Source organism: Caretta caretta, chromosome 5, assembly GCF_965140235.1.
Source record: "Caretta caretta isolate rCarCar2 chromosome 5, rCarCar1.hap1, whole genome shotgun sequence".
Lineage (NCBI taxonomy): Eukaryota > Metazoa > Chordata > Testudines > Cheloniidae > Caretta > Caretta caretta.
In genome coordinates, this window is record NC_134210.1 from 72,777,022 (window position 1) to 72,796,889 (window position 19,868).

At 43.2% G+C, this 19,868-nt stretch overlaps 1 protein-coding gene across 3 annotated transcripts in view; it reads right to left on the reverse strand.

Annotated features, from left to right (window-relative positions):
• Positions 1 to 19,868, reverse strand: part of MCC (MCC regulator of Wnt signaling pathway) — a 356,867-nt gene that overhangs the window by 58,483 nt on the left and 278,516 nt on the right. For all 3 annotated transcript variants that reach the window (XM_048849771.2, XM_048849772.2, XM_048849773.2), the window contains 2 exons: positions 18,831 to 18,994; positions 15,752 to 15,958 (listed from right to left, as the gene is read on the reverse strand). In XM_048849771.2, coding sequence (XP_048705728.1) covers positions 15,752 to 15,958; positions 18,831 to 18,994 — 371 coding nt within the window. The remainder of the gene's footprint in view (positions 1 to 15,751; positions 15,959 to 18,830; positions 18,995 to 19,868) is intronic.

Consider the following 19,868-nt stretch of genomic DNA (forward strand, 5'->3'; position numbering starts at 1 on the left):
TGGCTTCCAGAGAGATTACAAGAGCTCACGAGGCTGGCATGACCTTAAAGTTGTAAAGCCTTACGGAAGAGGTCTCACAGAAAGTCAAATACTTCTGGCTCAATAAGCAGAGCAGCTGGTATCCCAATTCTGAAATTATTTCCCAGACTCATGGGCTAACCCAACCAACATTTCTTCCCTAGATGCGAGTAGTATCTCCGAGTGGTTTCAGTATCAATGGCTGAATAATCACAAAGTGCAGTCAAATTCCATGTGGTCAGGTTTTGGAGTAATACTGGGTCCCAAGATGAAAGAACTGTGAATTGGGAAATCAAAGGCTCACACAGTCTGACACTTTCAGTGGTTTGCAATTCAGAAGTGGTGAGGCCAGTTCATCTGTACTTGGATAATTTAATATTATCCCATTTATTTCCCCTGCTCTTCTGGTAATCAGGAGAAGAGATATGGTGTACAAGTGGAACCTCACTATGGGAATGAAAAGATACCCATTAACTACACCACAAGTTCCTTTTGCCTAGGATTATATATTGACGCTAGCCCTGCGTGAAGCAAGAGTGGCCATATAAAAAGTACCATAGGTGCTGGAACTAGGGGTAAGGGGGGTGTTGCAGCACCCCCTGGCTTGAAGTGGATTCCATTATAGACAGGGTGTACAGTTTGGTTCAGTAGCTCTCAGCACCCTCACTATACAAATTGTTCCAGCACCCCTGAAAGGTCCAACATATGACGGGAGTTGCTATACCATGTAGCCAGATGTCAGTATTGCTGAAATAATTGTATCCTGATGTATCTTCTGTCGTCCTGAAGGAAAGCGTCTAATAGCGAGCCAACTGTCTTGTGTGTTCAAGCAACTTCTAAGGGCTGAGTTAGATGAAGCAGTACTTGCCTGTGTTGTCTAAAATATAATGCTGTGAGCAATAAGTCTAACACGATTGACTCCACTCTGATGCAAGAAACCATCTTCCTCCAGGCAGAGGCAAGGGCCCAGTACTGCGGAAACAGTCTTCCTGTTCAAAGGCTGGTTCATGACCTCTGGGATTTCTCCATTTAGAGCTTCTTTCATGTTACTAACTTAGGTATACAATACCAGCAGCAGCTGAGCCCCACTAAACATCCTCTTAGATAGCAAGTAACAGCTTCGGAAAGGCCTCTGACCTCTGAGGTGTAGTGAGTATGCTCTCAGATCGCATGAGGTTGCATTCTTTGACTTCAGAAGTCTATTGAGTGTCTTCTCAGCAGGGAGGGTGGCTTATGAGAGGCTCGACTGTTGTCTGTGGAGGAGATCCATTTTTGGTTCTTTGTTTGCTTTGAGAGTCTTGTAGATTGTTCTTCAAAGGAGAAACCAGGCATACAATAGCGTTAGTAAAGCAGGAGCACTGTCACAACATTCACTGATGGAGGCAGTAAACTGGGGAAGGACTGTGCACATAGCACAAATTATGGGGAAGTTTTCACACTAAGAAAAAGTTAACTGAGTCATTTCCATGATATCTAGTAGACAGGGCAACCCAATTGTGAGCCTCAAGATTGGTGGATGTATTAAGAACACTCAATTCATTTACAGAGAAACCTATTGTGTGTGTGTGTGTGTGTGTGTGTGTGTGTGTGTGTGTGTGTGTGTGTGTGTTCCCTGCTAGTAAATACTGTCATTCCTATTCTCATTGAAGTACAAATTTAAGTAATTTCTAATTAGGTTTATTAATATTAAATAATGCTTAGCAACACAAGTAAAAATGAAAGCAACAACTGTTTAATTGTATCTCTAATATTTTTTTCTTAGAATGCAGAGGATGGGACTAGAAGGAGAAAAAAACACAATTAAGAACCACTGAATGAAAAAAAAAATGAAAACAGGGTGGGAGACAGAGAACCCTGTCATACTTTATATTAAGACTGCATTTATAAAACATTCATAAATTATTAATAGATGTATATATGTATGTTGGAGACATTATGTGTTATAGATGATTACAAGCACATCAGCAGAATATGTTCTAGTGGTTATAAGCAACATATTGACTTGTTAGATTCCATAACGATTAATTATCCACATAGTCAAACATCATTTAACCCTTTATAAACTATTTATATATTTGCCTTCAATAAAAAGTATGACCAAGAACTCTCAATTGGTGTCACTCTTCTATTATTTTGATTAAGAGATAATTAGTGCATTAGTTCCTAATCCAACTTCAAACAACAAGTGTCAGGTGCCCCACCATTTCTCCTTCCTCCTTGACCAGTGACCCGATTATTTAATCATTCAATAATTCCCTAAGAAATGGAAGTCTCTTTTACAATTGTAATACTTTCCAATTATTATTTTTCTGCTATAAGCAGGACTAAGCGTAACAAAATATTGCAAAATATGCAACAAAATAATGCATACCATTTCCCCACTTTCTGATTTATTCATGCAGAAAGCAAGCCTTGTACGTGGGTAGGATCGAAGAATGCAACACTAGTGTATGACTCAGAGTCTTCTGACAATTAAATGTGTCTTGAGTGGCCAGTGCCTTTTCCAGTCTCTGGGTCTTCATGACTTTTCAGCCACACCCAGACACAGTCATTTTCAAAGGGATGGGGAAGGAGCACTAGTCTGAGCATGGACGGGATGTATGGATCAGGAATTCACACGATGAAAAACAGAAAAGAACCTTCTGTGTCATTTAATGAAGGTGCCAAAATATTCTCTCAAATGTTTCAGAACATAAATATACATACAAAACTGTACATACTGACTGAAAACCAGGGGAGGCCAAAGTGCACTAGGCAACCTACAGCTTTCTACCAAGCATTCTGCAGTTCTTGTAATCATAGAATATCAGGGTTGGAAGGGACCTCAGGAGATCATCTAGTCCAACCCCCTGCTCAAAGCAGGACCAATCCCCAATTTTTGCCCCAGATCCCTAAATGGCCCCCTCAAGGATTGAACTCACAACCCTGGGTTTAGCAGGCCAATGATACAAGATCCAGCACGAAATGCTTAACACTGATCCTTGCAGACGAGTGTTGGGGCCTGTGTCTCTCTAACAGAAGGAAGATAATGAAGGTAAGACCAGCAGCAGAATGCTCCATTTTATGCAAAATACAAATTGCCAGGAGCCTGAAGGATACAAACAAAGTTGGAGTACCCTTTGTCTTTTATGCAGTGCAGCATTGTACAGTTAGTTACTCACTTTTCGTAACTGTTGTTCTTCAAGATGTGTTGCTCATGCCCATTCCACTGTAGGTGTGTGCGCTCATAGCATGCACCAGTGCTGGAAGTTTTTCCCTCAGTGATATCTATAGGGGACTGGCTCTGGCGCCCTCTAGAATGGCATGTGTATGAAGAGGTGCCGCCAGCTTCCCCTTTCTTGCTGGAACTCCGATAGCTGGGAAGGAGAATGAGTCATGGAATGGACATGAGCAACACATCTCGAAGAACAATCGAAGAATTCACAAAAGGTGAGTAACCATCTTTTCTTCCAGTGGTTGCTCATGTCCATTCCATTGTAGGTGATTCCCAAGCAGTACCTCCGGAGGCAGGCACGAGTTCATGGATGTGTCGATTTCAACACAGCTCTGCCAAAGCCAGTGTCATCTCTGGCCTGCTGGATGATGGCAGAGTGCACAGTGAATGTACCGATGACCACACTGAGGCTCTGCAAATGTCCTGGATAGGGACACGTGCCAGTAAGGCGGCCGACGATGCCTGAGCTATTGTGGGATGAGCCGTCACTATCAGTGGGGGCACAGCCAGTGCTACCTCATAGCCAGGACGGGTGCAGATGGTGATCCAGGACGAAATCCTCTGAGAAGACATCGGGAGGCCCTTCATCCTGTCAGCCACCGCAATGAACAGCTGAGCAGATCTGCGTTGTGTAGACGCCTCTCCTTGTTGGAAAGGTGGGGCTTTGGACAGAACACCAGCATGAAGACATCCTGATTGACGTTGAAGTGTGACGCCACCTTTGGCAGGAAAGCCGGATGTGGATGCAGTTGGACCTCGTCCTTGTAGAACACAGTGTACGGGGGCTTTAATAGCGGAGACTCGCCTCACCACGGTAATAGCTACAAGGAATGCAACCTTCCACGACAGGTGTGAAAGGGAGCAGGAAGCCAGAGGCTCAAAGGGAGGGCCAGTGAGTCTGGAGAGGACTAGGTTGAGATCCCACTGGGGAGTTGGGTCCTCAACTGCCAGGAAAAGCCTCTCAAGGCCTTTCAGGAATCTGATCATCATCTCATGGGAGAATACTGATCTACCCTGGACGCAAGGGTGGAAGGCTGATATGGCCACTAAGTGTACCTTGATCGATGAACAAACAAGGCCCTCGTGCTTTAAGTGAAGCAGGCAATCTAGGATGGATTGTAGAGACGAATGGATCAGAGAGATATGCCGCTCCAACACCCAGCAGGAGAAGCACTTCCACTTTACCAGGTACATCGCCCTAGTAGAGGGCTTTCTGCTTTCCAAGACGACCTGTCATACTTGACTAGAGCAGGCTTGCTCCTTGGGATTTAACCATGCAGCAACCACACTGTGTGGTGGAGAGAGGTGAGGTTCAGGTGCAGTAATTGTCCATGATCCCGAGAGGGCAGGTCTGGGAGGCTGGGGAGCGTCCCTGGGGCTTCCACTGCTAAGTCCATGAGCGTTTCGAACCAATGCTTGCGTGGCCAAGCCAGGGCGATCATAATGACTACAGCCTTGTCCCTCTTGATCTTCAAGAGGACCTTGCCAATCAGTGGGGTTGACAGCAAGGCATACATCAGGTAAGAGGAAGGCATCAGATAGTGAGCTGCTGTCAAGACCTTGCAGAGAGCAGAACCAGTGATATTTTCTGTTCTGTCTGGTGGTGAACAGGTCTACTCGGGGAGCTCCTCACTTCTGGAAGAGCATCCTGGTGACCTCCGAGTGGAGGGACCACTTGTGGTGAGAGAAGAAGGACCTGCTGAGGTGATCTGCCAGCGCGTTCTGGACGCCAGGGAGGTGTGAGGCTTCCAGGTGGATAGCATGCTGGATATAGAAGTCCCAACAAAGGGCTGATGATCGAGCTCCTCATCTGTTGACATAGAACATGGAGGCCGTGTTGTTTGAATTGGAGGGTATATCCCCCTCCAACAGTGCTGAGCACCCACTGGTCTCATGTTATAGAAGCCCAAGCAGGGCGGTAGGGCAATAAATGGCTGGAAAACAAAAGGGGTGTTGGATTCAGGATACAGGCTGGGAGGTCGCCCTCAAACGCACCTTCAAAATACCTTTTTTGTTACCCAGCTGGTGGCGGGTAGAGCTCGAGTGAGCTGAGAAGGCTGGCGGTTGGCCCTGTTGACATTTATAGCCTTTGCCCTTCTTGCGGAAGGGCTCTGATCGGGATTGACTACTGAATCTGTGGGTCTGCTGTGGTTTGAACCACTTTCTTGTGGGCGCTGGCGTGTAAAGGCTCAGTGAGCACAAAGTAGCCCTAGAGTCTTTCAAGCCATGTAATCTGCTATCTGTTTGCTCTGAAAACAGTGCCAGGCCGTCAAAGGGGAGGTCCTGGATCAATTGTTGAACCTCCACCAACAGCCCAGATGATTGCAGCCAAGACAGTCTCCTCATGGACATGGCTGAAGCCATGGTCCTGGCTGAAAAGTTTGCTGCATCCAAAGCTGCTTGGAGGGCAGCCCTCACCACTGTCTTGCCCTCATGAAGAACAGCCAGGAACTTCCTCCTGGGCTCCTCTAGCAGAGAGTCCACAAACTTGGCCATAAACTGCCAAATGTTATAGTCATAACAGTCAAGTAGGGCCTGGTGATTGGCCACTCTCAATTGGAAACTGGCAATCGAATACATTTTTCTGCCAGAGATTGAGCCTCTTTGCCTCTTTGTTCTTAAGGGTTGAACTTGGTTGCCCATTTCTGTTGCGTTCATTGGCTATGGATATGACCAACGAGCTCTGGGAGGGATGGGTATAAAGTTATTCAAATCCCTGGGCCGGGACATATTTCCTCTCTGCCCGTATAGGGATGGGGGGCGGGAGCAGGGAAGAGGGTGTTTGCCACAAGGCCTTGATTAGTTTTACCACTTCCTTGTGGATGCTTAAGGCCACCTTAGAGGGGGAGGCTGCATTCAAAATATTGAATAGGGTGTCAGATGGTTTCGACAACTCCTTGGCCTCAAGCCCCAGGTTTGCTGCCACCCTTTTAAGCAGCTCTTGGTGAGCTTTTACATCAGCCTGAGGAATCGCATGGGAAGGCCCCACTACTGCCTCATCAGGTGAAGAGGATGAGGAGGTGGTTACAGGCGGGTCGATCAACTCCGTTTCCCCTGCCTGGGGAGCCTTGGCCAGGGCTGGCTCTTTTTGGGGACCTTGCTCCGACTCCTCCTCTGAGTCAGGTGGCGGGCGGGAGACTGTCACTGACCGCTTCTTATAAGTCCCTGAGACTGACATGCTCCGACATCTAAGGAAAAACCCAGGGGTTCCAGAACTGCCACGGAGCCAGCCACTGGCTCTGAGGCCACGTGCTCGCTGGCGGTGCCGGGGAGAATCCCGATGTCCCGGGCGGGTGCCCTTGGCCTGCAGGCAATGTGCCCTCCTCACTTTCTGAGCTTGAGGGGGAAGAAACTCGTCTGGGGACCAGGGCAGTACTGCTGCCGCCTCTCTGTCCTTTCCATGCCAGCCGTCCCCGCATTCTTCTCTTGGGGACTGGTGCTGGGATGTCAGCGCTGCGACTCTGGCGATGGTAACCTGGCCATCGATGCCTTGCGCTCTGAGAGCGGTGCTGCTCCGTTGACCAGGAGCAGGGAGACCTTCACCTTGACTCTGGAGACTGGCGATGAGCCTCTGGAGATGGATATCAACGATCTGGAGATCGGAGATGAGATTCCGGAGACCTGCTCTGTGACTCAAGATATCGGTGCCGTGAGTCCAGACAATGACGCTGACACTCGGGACCAGTGCCCTCTGGGGACTGATTATGCGCCTCGGTGGGTCTATGCCAGACAGCCGGCAATTAATGGGATCCCGGAGAGCAATGCCTAGAGTCCGGGGAATGAGCTGGAAACTCTGGCAGGTAAGCCGGCTCGTATTGGAGGGCCAGTGGCGCTGCTCTGGATGCCACCTGCGGAGGTGCCGGGAAGTGGTGCCACAGAGATGGGGACTGCTGAAAGAGCCCCAGGGCAGGTTTGCCCCTAGAACGGGCAACCTCTCTGGCAGGAATTGGTGGCACCGGAAGGGACAATATGTTTTTAGCAGCCTGGAAGGCTTGCAGTGTGGACAGCACTACCAGGTGCTGGACGGTCCTGCCGCTTCCAGGGGTGGTGGATGGGTCTCGAAGGGGACTTGACAGCTCCGTGGACGCTCTGGAGAGGATGAGCTGTCCCGCCCAGGTCTTTGCTTGCCTCTGTCTCTCTCCTTCCCCTTACAGGATGTAGGAGATCGCCCTCTCCTGGGCTTTTTCTGTTTCTTAGCTGGCACCAGGGACTGGTGCCGGTGGCACACTCCACACCGACATGGCGGTGCTCAGAGCGGAGTCAGATCTGGCCTGATTGGAGGCCAGTGTGAGAACCGACTCCATAAGGAGCACTCAAAGCCAAATGTCCTGCTCCTTTTTGGTGCTCAGCTTCAAACTTTTATAAATGCAACACTTGTCACTTCCCCCAGGCACTTCAGACCACTTTGGTGGGGATCCCTGATGGGCATGGTTTTTTGCAGTTGTCACAAAGCTTGAACCCTGGGGACTGGGGCGTGCCCCATCCCTGGACTAAGCCCCATGGGGGACTAGCAAACTATTACTACACAAAACATGAAGGGACCTATTAAAAACCTATACAGAAAAAAACAACTATATACAGTAGAAATCACCAATAGGAACCGTGGAAAAGGCAAGGGAACGGTTTCAGCACCATCACTGGCGGTAAGGAGGAACTGAGGGTGGGGGGAGCCGGCGGCACCCCTTATATTGGCACATACGAATGCCACTCCAGAGGGGGGCCAGAGCTTGTCCCCTACGGATACCACTGAGGGAAAAACTTCCAGCACAGGTGCATGTGGTGAGCACACACACCTACCATGGAATGGACATGAGCAAGCACTTGAAGAAGAATGGAAAGTACATACATGGGTGTGCTGAGCACACGGCACATCTCTCAGGCTTTTTTTAATTTCCTTTATCCTATTCTCAAGCCCAAAGATTCCCCCATTTTCTAGGTTAATTCTGGAACCTTTGGCTATTGACTTGAAAAGAGAAGCAGAGTTCTAGTCCTTTTATTGTTAAATTGATATTGTTCTATAAGCAAACAAAGGTGCTTTTAACCTGCCTTTCCCTCCTCTCTGTTCCTGGGGCAGGCTGAGTGCCAAATCAGCCCTTGTTAGGAGTTAAAGAAGGCTAAAGACTGCTTTAACCAGAGCCACCATGTAATGGCCCCCTAGAGACCACTATACCCTTGTCTTTCCAGACCCTGGAATGCCTTCTCCTGTCCCTGACACTGGGGGTAACAGGAGGGGTCGGAATAGAGCTTTAGGACAAATGAGAATTCCCTCACTCCAAAGGAAGGTTTAAGGTCCCCTTGCACTACATAGAAGCGTTAGTGGGAGAAAGAACCTGGCTCCTTGTGATGCCTGCATGGGCTTTGAAAGGACGGGAGTTTGGGAGAGAGTTCTAAATGTCCTTTTTCTAAAATGAAGCTTATTTTTAGGGAAAAGGGAACCTGGTAAGCTCAAGGGAATTTACACTGAGACACGAAGTTTCTCCACGCTAGTCTAGGTCACTGGTTCAAATATGGTCTTGGTCAAGTATGGCCAGTAAATCACAATACCATCTGATACCTGTTCATTGGCCTTTGTGACTGAGTTGGCAAACTCAGACCAGTTCACAGTGTACAAGTATTCACAAAAAATGAAAACATAATTTCAAGCCTCACCTTCATCAAATGTAACAATTACAATGGTGACAGACCATTAAAGTACGGAAGTGTTAAAAGACACAGAGTTGGAACCACTATCTCAATCACAGAGAAAAGGAGTACTTGTGGCACCTTAGAGACTAACCAACTTATTTGAGCATAAGCTTTTGTGAGCTACAGCTCACTTCATCGGATGCATACTGTGGAAAGTGTAGAAGATCTTTTTATATACACACAAAGCATGAAAAAATACCTCCTCCCACCCCACTCTCCTGCAGCTAATAGCTTATCTAAAGTGATCACTCTCCTTACAATGTGTATGATAATCAAGGTGGGCCATTTCCAGCACAAATCCAGGGATTAACAAGAACGTCCGGGGGGGACAATGTGGGGGAAAACCTGCACACTGCTTGACACTTCCCATGTGGTACAAATCTGTGGATAAGCAGAGATCTGCAGTCTCCAGTGGTATTATCTGGCACCTTTCATGGGCAGCAAATTAATTTGTTAAAAAAATGTCTTTTTAGGTAATGATCAGCATGCAGATTGTGTGTTAGCAGTTTCACTAACTTGACTTTGCTAAATGGCTTATCTGGTGCTGTCAAACCAATGGCTACACTGAGCAATTGTAAATGGCACTTGCCTGATTCTGATCCGACTTACTCGTGTTAACTCCATGTACTTCTACGGAGTTGCCCCAGTGTGAATGAGATCAGAATTAGAGAGAGAGAGAGAGAGTGTGAGTGTGAGTGTGTGTAAAAAACACTTTTTACTGACAATAGCTGCCTCCAGACTTTAAGCAGTTTATTTTAGGATGGCTATATCACACAGTGATAGGGTAGACCTCTGCATTGTGAAATTTAGCAGCTACATTATGGGCATCCTACAGAAATAAGTAATTGCCTCATTTACTAATGACCTGTGAGAAACAAAAATCTGTATGCATGTCATTTCTTAACTACTGCTCTGCAAAGTGGCACAATCTGTTAACTGAATGCATTAAATACCTAATTTAATTAAAACTCTAACAAGCCTCAGAAAACCTATTGAGAGCACTTTCTTTGATTACAGACATTGGGCTAAAGTAACAGACCTATTGATCTGATCAGCTTCAGCTATTTTCTCTATCCAATTTAATCTGTGCAGAACAAAAGCTAAGTTTTGGCAGGGTCTCCTTCCCACTCTTCCTTGGGGAAATAATCTGAAGCGACTCTGGGTTCAGGGTTGCATATATAAAATATTTAACAGATCAAAGAAAACACTTATTGTGCAGCAGCTATGGACATAGGTTACATTATAAATGCAAACATGGTTTCTAGTGCAACAATTACACAGTGTTCCTGACACGGTCACATATAATAAATAGACTCCTCCAAGGGGAATTAAACTAATTGTTCTGCATATTAAGCGTGGTATTCAAAAACATATTTTAACAAACATATTTAATAAACTTGAATTAATGAAAAAGGTAGAAAATTATTTTTAGCTGTGTCTGTAATCTAGAGTCTGTCTTTGATTTTTTTATGTTGTGTCCTAACCCAAAGGTTAGTTAGTGACTTAGTTGCATTTGGGAGCTAAAAGGAAATACATCTATTAAATATATATTGAAAAGAGTTTTCTTAGCATTTTAAAAAAAACCCTAAGTTGACTTGTTTTGTGGAGTGAGTTGTAGGCCTGAGAGAGAAAGATTCAGGGCTTTTCACCTTTAAAGTCACTTATTTGAATCCAATTCAGGTCAATAAATAACTTAATATTGTCACCATCCATTAGCTTTTATGATGGCTTATGTGAAATGAGTGAATGGTCTCAGTTCCTACCAGAGAGGTTTCCACACACATACAAAAAAATCTACCACTGTATGCAGCACCTTTGTTAGAAGTCCCAGCAGACACGCCCATGACTGAGCTGACAGGATGACTGAACTATGCTCTCACTCCTAAATCCTTGTCTACACTAGTGCTAAACAAGTTCAGCTCCACAGGTGTTCAGGATGTTAGAGGTCCTAGTGCAGACTGGCCACCACAGGCATTTTCAATTCCAAACTGATTAGGCCTGCTCTGAGTAGGGTTATAAAACATGGCATTAAAAACACCAGTAGCAATCTACACTAGGGCTATTAGTGTTGCTGACCCTTTTGGAGATCAACTAGTGCCAGCAACGGTGGGAAATTTTCTCTTGCACACACAGCATCCTAGATGCGATCCTTTCAGGCGAGGGTTGAGGTGTGGGCATGCTGGCCTTCGATGTATTTGTCCTTTCACAAGCACTAAATTCACACTGTAAAAATATAATTTGCCTTATTTTCTATAGTAATTAAATAAATATGTCTATCTTGTTCCCACAGGTCCCATCCCAGGTTCTTCTCCTCCTCTCTGTCTGAAAATTATGACTTCCTTTTGGGTTCGGCTTCTGAATTTTCTATGCTTTTGCTTGCTTTCTTTTTTATTTTCTCACTTTTTCCTCTTACATGCCTGCCTCTCTCTCTTCTCCTCAAATTTCTGTGTTCTGGATCTCCATTAGTTCTCCCCCACTTTTCAATCCCTATTCTTTTTCCCCTTGCCCATCCCAAATCTCTCCCCTCTTCCCAAATGTTTCTCCTCAGCTAGCCGGAAGACTTTTTCAGTGCTGACTGAACTAAATAATTACATATTATCTGCAAGTTTTGCCATCTCACTGCTCCTGCTTTTGAAGATAATTAGCAAGTATATTAAACACAATATATATGGTCCTGGTCCACAAGGCACTTTCATGTCATTTTTGCCATGATGAACATTGACCATTTAGTCCTATTTTTTGTTTTCTGTCACTTATCTATTTTCTGATCCATGACAGAATGGCCTTTCAGTCCATGACTTCTGAGATTCCTTAATAATGTCTTGTAAGGCCCTTCTAGAAATTTCAAATAAATTATGTTAGCTAGTTTTTCTTTATCCATTATTGCACTGACATGTTAAAGAATTTTAATAGATTTGTGAGGTATAATTTTCCTTTGTAGAACTATGCTGGTTAGACCCTATTATGTAAGAATAATTTAAGTGTTTTATCATTCTATTTTCAAATGACCATTTACACTAATTTATCAGGTAAGCAAGTAAAACTTAGGCCATATCTACACTACCACATATGTCAGCAAAACTTGTCGCTTAGGGGTGTGCCCCTGACATAACTACTGCCTGTGGTTTAAGTATGTTGATGGAAGAGCTCCCTTCCGTTAGCACAGAGCGGCTACATGAGAAATCTTATTGGTACAGCTGTGCTGCTGTACAGTCTAGTGTAGGCATAGCCTTACCGATCTGTAATTCCCCAGACCTTTAAAAAAAAAAAGAGATGCAACATTTACTATCCTCCAATCCTCTGGTGTGATTTTAATTAGAAGTGGCCTCTTGTGAGCTGCTCAGCCTATTCATTCTTAAATTCCATAGTACATTTAGATGCTTACCACCTAGTCTTCACTGCCCTTTAATTTATCAGTTTGTTCTAGTGCCCCTTCTTTAAACACCTCAACCTCTTACAGTTTCTAATTTTTATTACCAGAAAATGTAGGTGTGGGTTTAGTTATTGCATATGGCCAGGAGGATTGTACTTTCTAAAACCTCCCACAGGCTGACACAGCAAACAGACATCCTGAATAAGAACATTCTCCAAATAAGATTTTTTACACCACCACCTCATATTGTCCATAACTGAGGTAGATTTGCACAGCTGAAGGAAAACAGAAAACAAATAAAATCTTCATTATACTGAGAAACCAGCAAAAACCTCTTTGAACTTTGTCTGTAGCATAAGATGTGGCAATAGTCCTCGTTAAAGCGAAAATGCTGTGTCAAGTACTCAGTCTAAACAGCTCGGGGCTGAGAACTATTTACACTGCATGGTATATGATTACATGGGACACAAACATTTTGCAAGAGAAAACAAAATGCTCAAACTAGAGCTATCAAGCGATTAAAAAAAATAATCACGATTAATCACACTGTTAAACAATAACAGAATACAATTTATATAAATATTTTTGGATGTTTTCCACATTTTCAAATATATTGATTTCAATTACAACACAGAATACAAAAAGTGTACAGTGCTCACACATTTATTCTTTATTATAAATATTTCCACTGTAAAAAAAGATTAACAAAAGAAATAGTATCTTTCTATTCACTTCATACAAGTACTGTAGTGAATGAATGTGCAACTTACAAATGTAGAATTATTATTTTTTTACATAACTGCACTCAAAAACAAAACAATGTAAAACTTGAGAACCTACAAGTCCACTCAGTCCTACTTCTTGTTCAGCCAATCGCTCAGACAAACAAGTTTGTTAACATTTGCAGGAGATAATGCTGCCCGCTTCTTGTTTACAGTGTCACATGAAAGTGAGAACAGATGTTCGCATGGCACTGTTGTAGCCGGCACTGCAAGATATTTACATGCCAGATGCGCTAAAGATTCATATGTCCCTTCATGCTTCAACCACCATTCCAGAGGACATGAATCCATGCTGAGGATGGGTTCTGCTCGATAACGATCCAAAGAAGTGCAGACCAACGCATGTTCATTTTCATCATCTGAGTCAGATGTCACCAGCAGAAGGTTGCTTTTCTTTTGTGGTGGTTCAGGTTTTATAGTTTCCACATTGGAGTGCTGCTCTTTTCAGCCTTCTGAAACCATGCTCCACACCCCGTCCCTCTCAGATTTTGGAAGGCACTTCAGATTCTTAAACCTTGGGTCAAGTACTGTAGCTATCTTTAGAAATCTCACATTGGTACCTTCTTCGCTTTTTGTCAAATCTGCAGTGATCGTGTTCTTAAAACGAACAACATACTGGGTGATCATCCAAGACTGCTATAACATGAAACATATGGCAGAATGCAGGTAAAACACAGAACAGGAGACATACAATTATTCCTCCAAGGAGTTCAGTCACAAATTTAATTAACACATTTTTTTTTTAACGAGTGGAATCAGCATGGAAGCATAGTGGCCAAAGCATGGAAGGAGCATGTGAACATTTAGCATATCTTGCACATAAATAACTTGCAATGCCGGCTACAAAAGTCCCATGTGAATGTCTGTTCTCACTTTCAGGTGACTTTGTCAATAGGAAACGAGCAGCATTATCTCCAGTAAATGTAAACAAACTTGTTTCTCTTAGCAACTGGCTGCACAAGAAATAGGACTGAGCAGACTTGTAGGCTCTAAAGTTTTACGTTGTTTTGTTTTTGAGTGCAGTTATGTAACAAAAAAAAATATACATTTGTAAGTTGCGCTTTCACGATAAAGAGATTGCCCTATGGTATTTGTATGAGGTGAATTGAAAAATACTATTTCTTTTATCATTTTTACAGTGCAAACATTTGTAATAAAAATAATATAAAGTAAGTACTGTACAGTTTATAGTCTGTGTTGTGACTGAAATCAATATATTTGAAAATGTAGAAAAACATCCAAAATATTTAATAAATTTCAATTGGTATTCTATTATTTAACAGGGCCATTAAAACTATGATTAATCACTATTAATTTTTTTAATCGCAATTGATTTTGAGTTAATCACGTGAGTTAATTGCAATTGATCGACAGCCCTAGCTCAAACAGAAATGTAGGCATACACACATGAATGTATACATACACACACACACACACACACACACACGTGCAATTTTAAACAGAGCATCAGACATAAAGATCTAGTAAGCACCACAGCAGATTACAGGTGTAATTGGCCTTAGCAGCAAATAAACTCATTATGTCACGATGGATAGGAAGCTTTGTTGAGTGAGATGATCTGTGGCTGGATAGCCAAAGACTGGAAATGGCAAATGACATAGTCCAATACCACGCTGAAGAGTACTGATCTCTTAAAAACGTAACATTCAAGGAAGAGGTTGTTCTGCTGCCACTAGATAAAAAACATTTTCAACAATTTACAAAGAATACAAAGGTCTCTAAATTTTTACCCACATACAGCACAAGGCTTGGAAGAAAAATCATTCACATATTCTTCAAAAACAAAATTATTTCACATGCAGATGTTTCATGGAACACTGCAAAATTTCCTAACTTGTCTATTAAGGAGAGGCAGTAAATAATTTAAAAGAATACCAGAGACTGACCATGTATTCTTTAAACTTTCATCTTTTCTGTAACTTAATTTCCTCTTGTCTTAATTCAGTGTCTATATAAAGAACAACAGTTTTGTCTGATATAGCAAACAGCTGGAAAATGGAGACAGGGATAGAGGGCATGGCTGGGACTACTCAAAGTTCAGTTCACAGAGAATTATTTCCCAGTGACAAGTGTCCTGCTCTTTTACTTTCTCTTAATCACAAATTGAATTCTCAAAGACAAAGATCTATTTGTTATTCACAGGAAAATCCACTAAATAAACATCTGCTTTATCTATAAACAACTTACACATACTTTCGTGCCCATGAATACCAGCCTTTCAGTTAACACACTTTTTCCGATATGAGGCTTCTGTATATCTTGACTGCTCATCATAGAATCATAGAATATCAGGGTTGGAAGGGACCTCAGGAGGTCATCTTGTCCAACCCCCTGCTCAAAACAGGACCAAATCCCCAATTTTTGCCCCAGATCCCTAAATTGCCCCCTCAAGGATTGAACTCACAACCCTGGGTTTAGCAGGCCAATGCTCAAACCACTGAGCTATCCCTCCCCCCATATAAAAGCTTCTTGCGATTTCTATCCATTCACTCCTAGCTCTTTACAACTTATATTGCTTCGCTTCCAAAAAATGGTGCGAGAAGGTGCAGGGTATCAACTCTCCCCAGTTACAAACCTATGTGGCCTGGAAAGAACTGAAAAGATCCCTGGTACTCGAAAGGCTCTTCTATGTACTCTGTAGACAGTTGGTAGTCTTACCCTTCTGCGCAATCTGTCCCTTTCTTCCCGGATAGCGTTCATAGTGGCCTTGGTCCTGTTCAGCTCCTCCTCTTTGCTGCACAGCATAGCAGTGAGGCTCTCATTTTCTTCCCTCAGACCAGCCAGCTCCTTTTCCCACCGAGATCTCTCTTCAGACAGATTTGGATAAAGATCCCGTCCCAGCACACCCTCAATCTCCTCTACTGTCTGCAAAAACAGAGTCATGATAAGACAGAAAGGAGCAGAAGGGGAGAATATTAAAAAGGGCCAATAATACTACACTGCCACTACATAAGGATGTAAGGGCAGCTATACAATTACACACATGCGTACAAGCAACGCACACGCATTTAATTTGCTCCTTTTGTTTGAAACTTAATGAAGGCCGTTTTCATTATAAATAGTTTGTAACCTTTCTACTCTTCAGCTCCATGAGCACCTGGGCAGAAGATGGGTGCTTTATAAATAAAAGTTCACTTCACTGAGATATACACAAACAACAGCATGCAGTTGGCATTTATACAGCACCTTTCCTCAGATGGCCTCAAAGTATAACACATTCACCACACCTCACCATGGGTAAGCGTTGTACCTCTTTTGCAGATGACTTAACTGAGATACATAGGGTATATCTGCGCTGCTGCTGGGATTGTGCTTCCCAACACAGGTAGGTAGACTCATGAGAGTTTGAGCCAGCATAGAGGGGAGAGCACAGGTGGCAGCTACGCTAGTCACCTGAATACATACCTAATGGGTCCAGGCAGGTTTGTACTCAGGCACCCAGCTTGACTCGCCATCCATGCTACACTGCTATTTTTAGCACATTAGCTCAAGCACAGCTAGTGCTTCTCTCTCTACCTGTGCTGGGAAGCACCTTCCCATCTTAAGTGTAGATGTACTCGCAGTACCAGATTGTGCCTGGCTCTTGAATGGGCGTGTAGGGCTGGGGAGGGTGCAAGGAATCCTTCCTCACATACTAGCATGACAAGGACAAGTGCAGTCCCAAATTTGGGGGAGCACAAGGATGGTTCTTTCTGTAGGTCCCCAGGGACATATGTTTCCCCCAAGGGCACAAGGAGATATGGGGAGGGGAAGGAGCCTTGGCCATGCACAGTGTGTGTATGTGTGGGATGGGGTACACTATGCCTTAGGATGGTGCAGCCTATACATTCCTTCTGTGTACCTGGGACCTCAGGGAAAACCTGGGATTCTCTGACACACAATCCCTTCCAGAGCTTCTGCCCAAGGTGGTGCAGAGCCACACTAAATCCTACACAGGCCTGTGCACAAAGAGGTTAAGTGACTTGTCCAAGGTTATGCAGCAAGTCAATGGAAGAAGTATGAACAGAACCTTCATGTTCTGACCATCAATTTCCTCCTGTAAACACTGGACCATATTTCTCCCCCACCACGTTCATAATTGGTTTACAGCTGTAAACGTAACAATTCATACAGTTAGGCTCAAGAGTGAATAGCAAATACACACTACTCATGAGGAGGTTCCTACATTCTTTTTCTGATTAGCAATTCCTTGTAATACCCATGCAATAGAAAACAAGCTGCTATGCTTCATAAAGAATGAACCCTCCACCTAAAGCTACAGGTCTCCAAAAATCAGATTCAGAAAACAAGACAGGTCATTTCAAGACAACATACTGCTTCAAGGAGCATTTAACATTCTCATTGCATGAATGGGCTGCATTCTTGAAAGGTGATAAAGAAGAAGAAATAAAATTCCTTAGAGATAGCAAAAGGAAAAAACAGGATATTGTTGGATGTTCTCTTGGTAATCAAGACAATATACTGGAAAACTATTCAAGGAATTAAATCCCTTATTTGGAATAAGAAGTTTTCTATTAATAATTAAATCTACTTAGCAACTATGTCAGATACAATGAAAACTTCCACCTAGTATTCAGTCTTTGTCAGCATTGCTAATCTGTTTTAATGCTGCTTACAGAACATAGTAACTCCCACTGCAGATAAATAAAGGGAAAGATCAAAAATGACCCGCAGAAAAGGTAAAAAGATACCAGCCCCCTTTTCCAGTGCTTCCTGTTGGAAAAGCAGCATAATATGTTAAATGCACCCACTCACCTCATTGCTCTGACAGGCACGTTAATAACCACCATGTACAAATTAACTGAATCCAGGTATCATTCTGCCCTTATGCTCTCACAAACTGACGTGACCAACATCCATTTGCTAACTAAACTGTCTGCAGTTCTCTGGATGCGGCATGCTTTGCTTCAGCTCTGGTTTGTTGACTAGCACACTACATTGTTTGCGATGAAGAAGAGAACAGAAGGCAATTGATACATACAGGGAACTATTTCTCTGGGGGAACTAATGAATTATTGAGCTTTTCTTCATTCCTGATTATATAGTGTTACAGTTCATTTTGATTATGCATGCTGATGCATCAAGGATAAATCCGGAATCTAGCCTCACACACCGTAATTAGTCATGTAATCTAATGTTCTGAGCACAAACCTGGATACCAGGAAATCCAATAGATCCTGTGGCATCCGTCACATCATAAATTCTCTGCTGCAGTTTCCCCTTTTCTCTACCTCATAGGGGTGTGGTAAGGAGCTAATGTGCAGAAATATTTACAGCTCTTTCATCTTCAGTTTGTATTTTTTAAATAGCAATTGCTTCCTCTCGTAGTTATTATTTACTCTTCTAAATATCTTGACCATTAGTCAGCCTATTCCGTGTAAGGTAATTTAAATAAATGACATGTTTATAACTGCAAAGCTAGTCAGGCAATCTCTCTGTACCTTAGTTTGTGCATCTGTAAAATAAGGATGAGGCTTACACATATTTGTAAAGTGCTTTGAGATCTATGGATTGAAAAGCTCTATACAAGATCTATAGGTAATCTCTCTGTGACTTAGTGCACCCATATCCAAATATAGATACACTACTGTACCTACCTCACAAGACATTGTGAGGCACAGTAAATCTTTGTGAAGTGCTCTGAGATTCTCAGATGATAGGTGCTATAAATGCAAGGTATTATCATGTATCCCAGTATACATACAATGCATTTAGTGACTAGTTAATGCTGTTGCACCTTAATAGCTAGATCACAATGTTCGCTGGCAGTGGTGAGTTGTTCAATGTGTCTGTCCACTTCTGCTACAGACAAACTGCAACTGCTCTTCTTCCTCCCGCAGACTACATTCTCCAGCCCCGTCAGCACTCTCTGCAGTTCGGAGTTCAAGTCACTACAGTTATCTATGAAAGAGAAAGAACATGTCACACATGCACTGGGTGTCACAAGCTAAAAAGCTACTACCATTGAATACTTTCAGCAAGACAGGCTCCACTCCTGTAAAATAGTATATTCCTACAGTCCGACACTGCTTTTCACAAATCTCCAGTCTTGAATACCATCAGCCTATTCGCACAAGTTATTGATTTCTCTTTACAAATCTCTAGGGTTGAATGCCATCAGCCTAAACTCTCAAATTACTCACAATCACACAAATAATTGCCTCGTCCACTTATCTGGAGTGGTCTTTCTTGTTTGAAAAACCTTCTCCACATTTTAAAGAGATCACGTTTTAGCACACTTCCATGTCACTGTCCCAATTTGCTTTTTTTTTGTTAATCTTTCTCATTACTGCAGCTTCTCCTGATCTTTGTGCTCAGCAAGAAGACTTTTCCCTCGGAATCAGAATGCTCTTCTGCCCAGTTCACTCAGTGATGATATAATCCAATCTCCTCTAAAAGGAAGGACTTTGGGGATTTGCGCTCAAACTGCTGCCAAGTGTCCAAAAGCTTACACAAAAACCCTAGAGAGATTATTTTACAGAGCTAAAATTTCATTTTCACAGCTGTTTCTTCTATGTGTGCAACTGAAGAGAAGACTGGAAATATTTATGGGTCCCCAATAACAACCCTTGTTCTTGTGAGGCTCCATATAGTGATCATATTCACTAGGTGCTTTACGATGAAAACATGATCATAATTCTCACAAGGAAAGGGCCAGAAGACCCTTCTCCACTGCAGTCTGACAGCACTGTTTTATCGGATGTCATCCACTCTCTCCCCAATTTTGTGACAACCAAATGATCCCTCTTACCTTGTGAACTAACTTTACAAATTA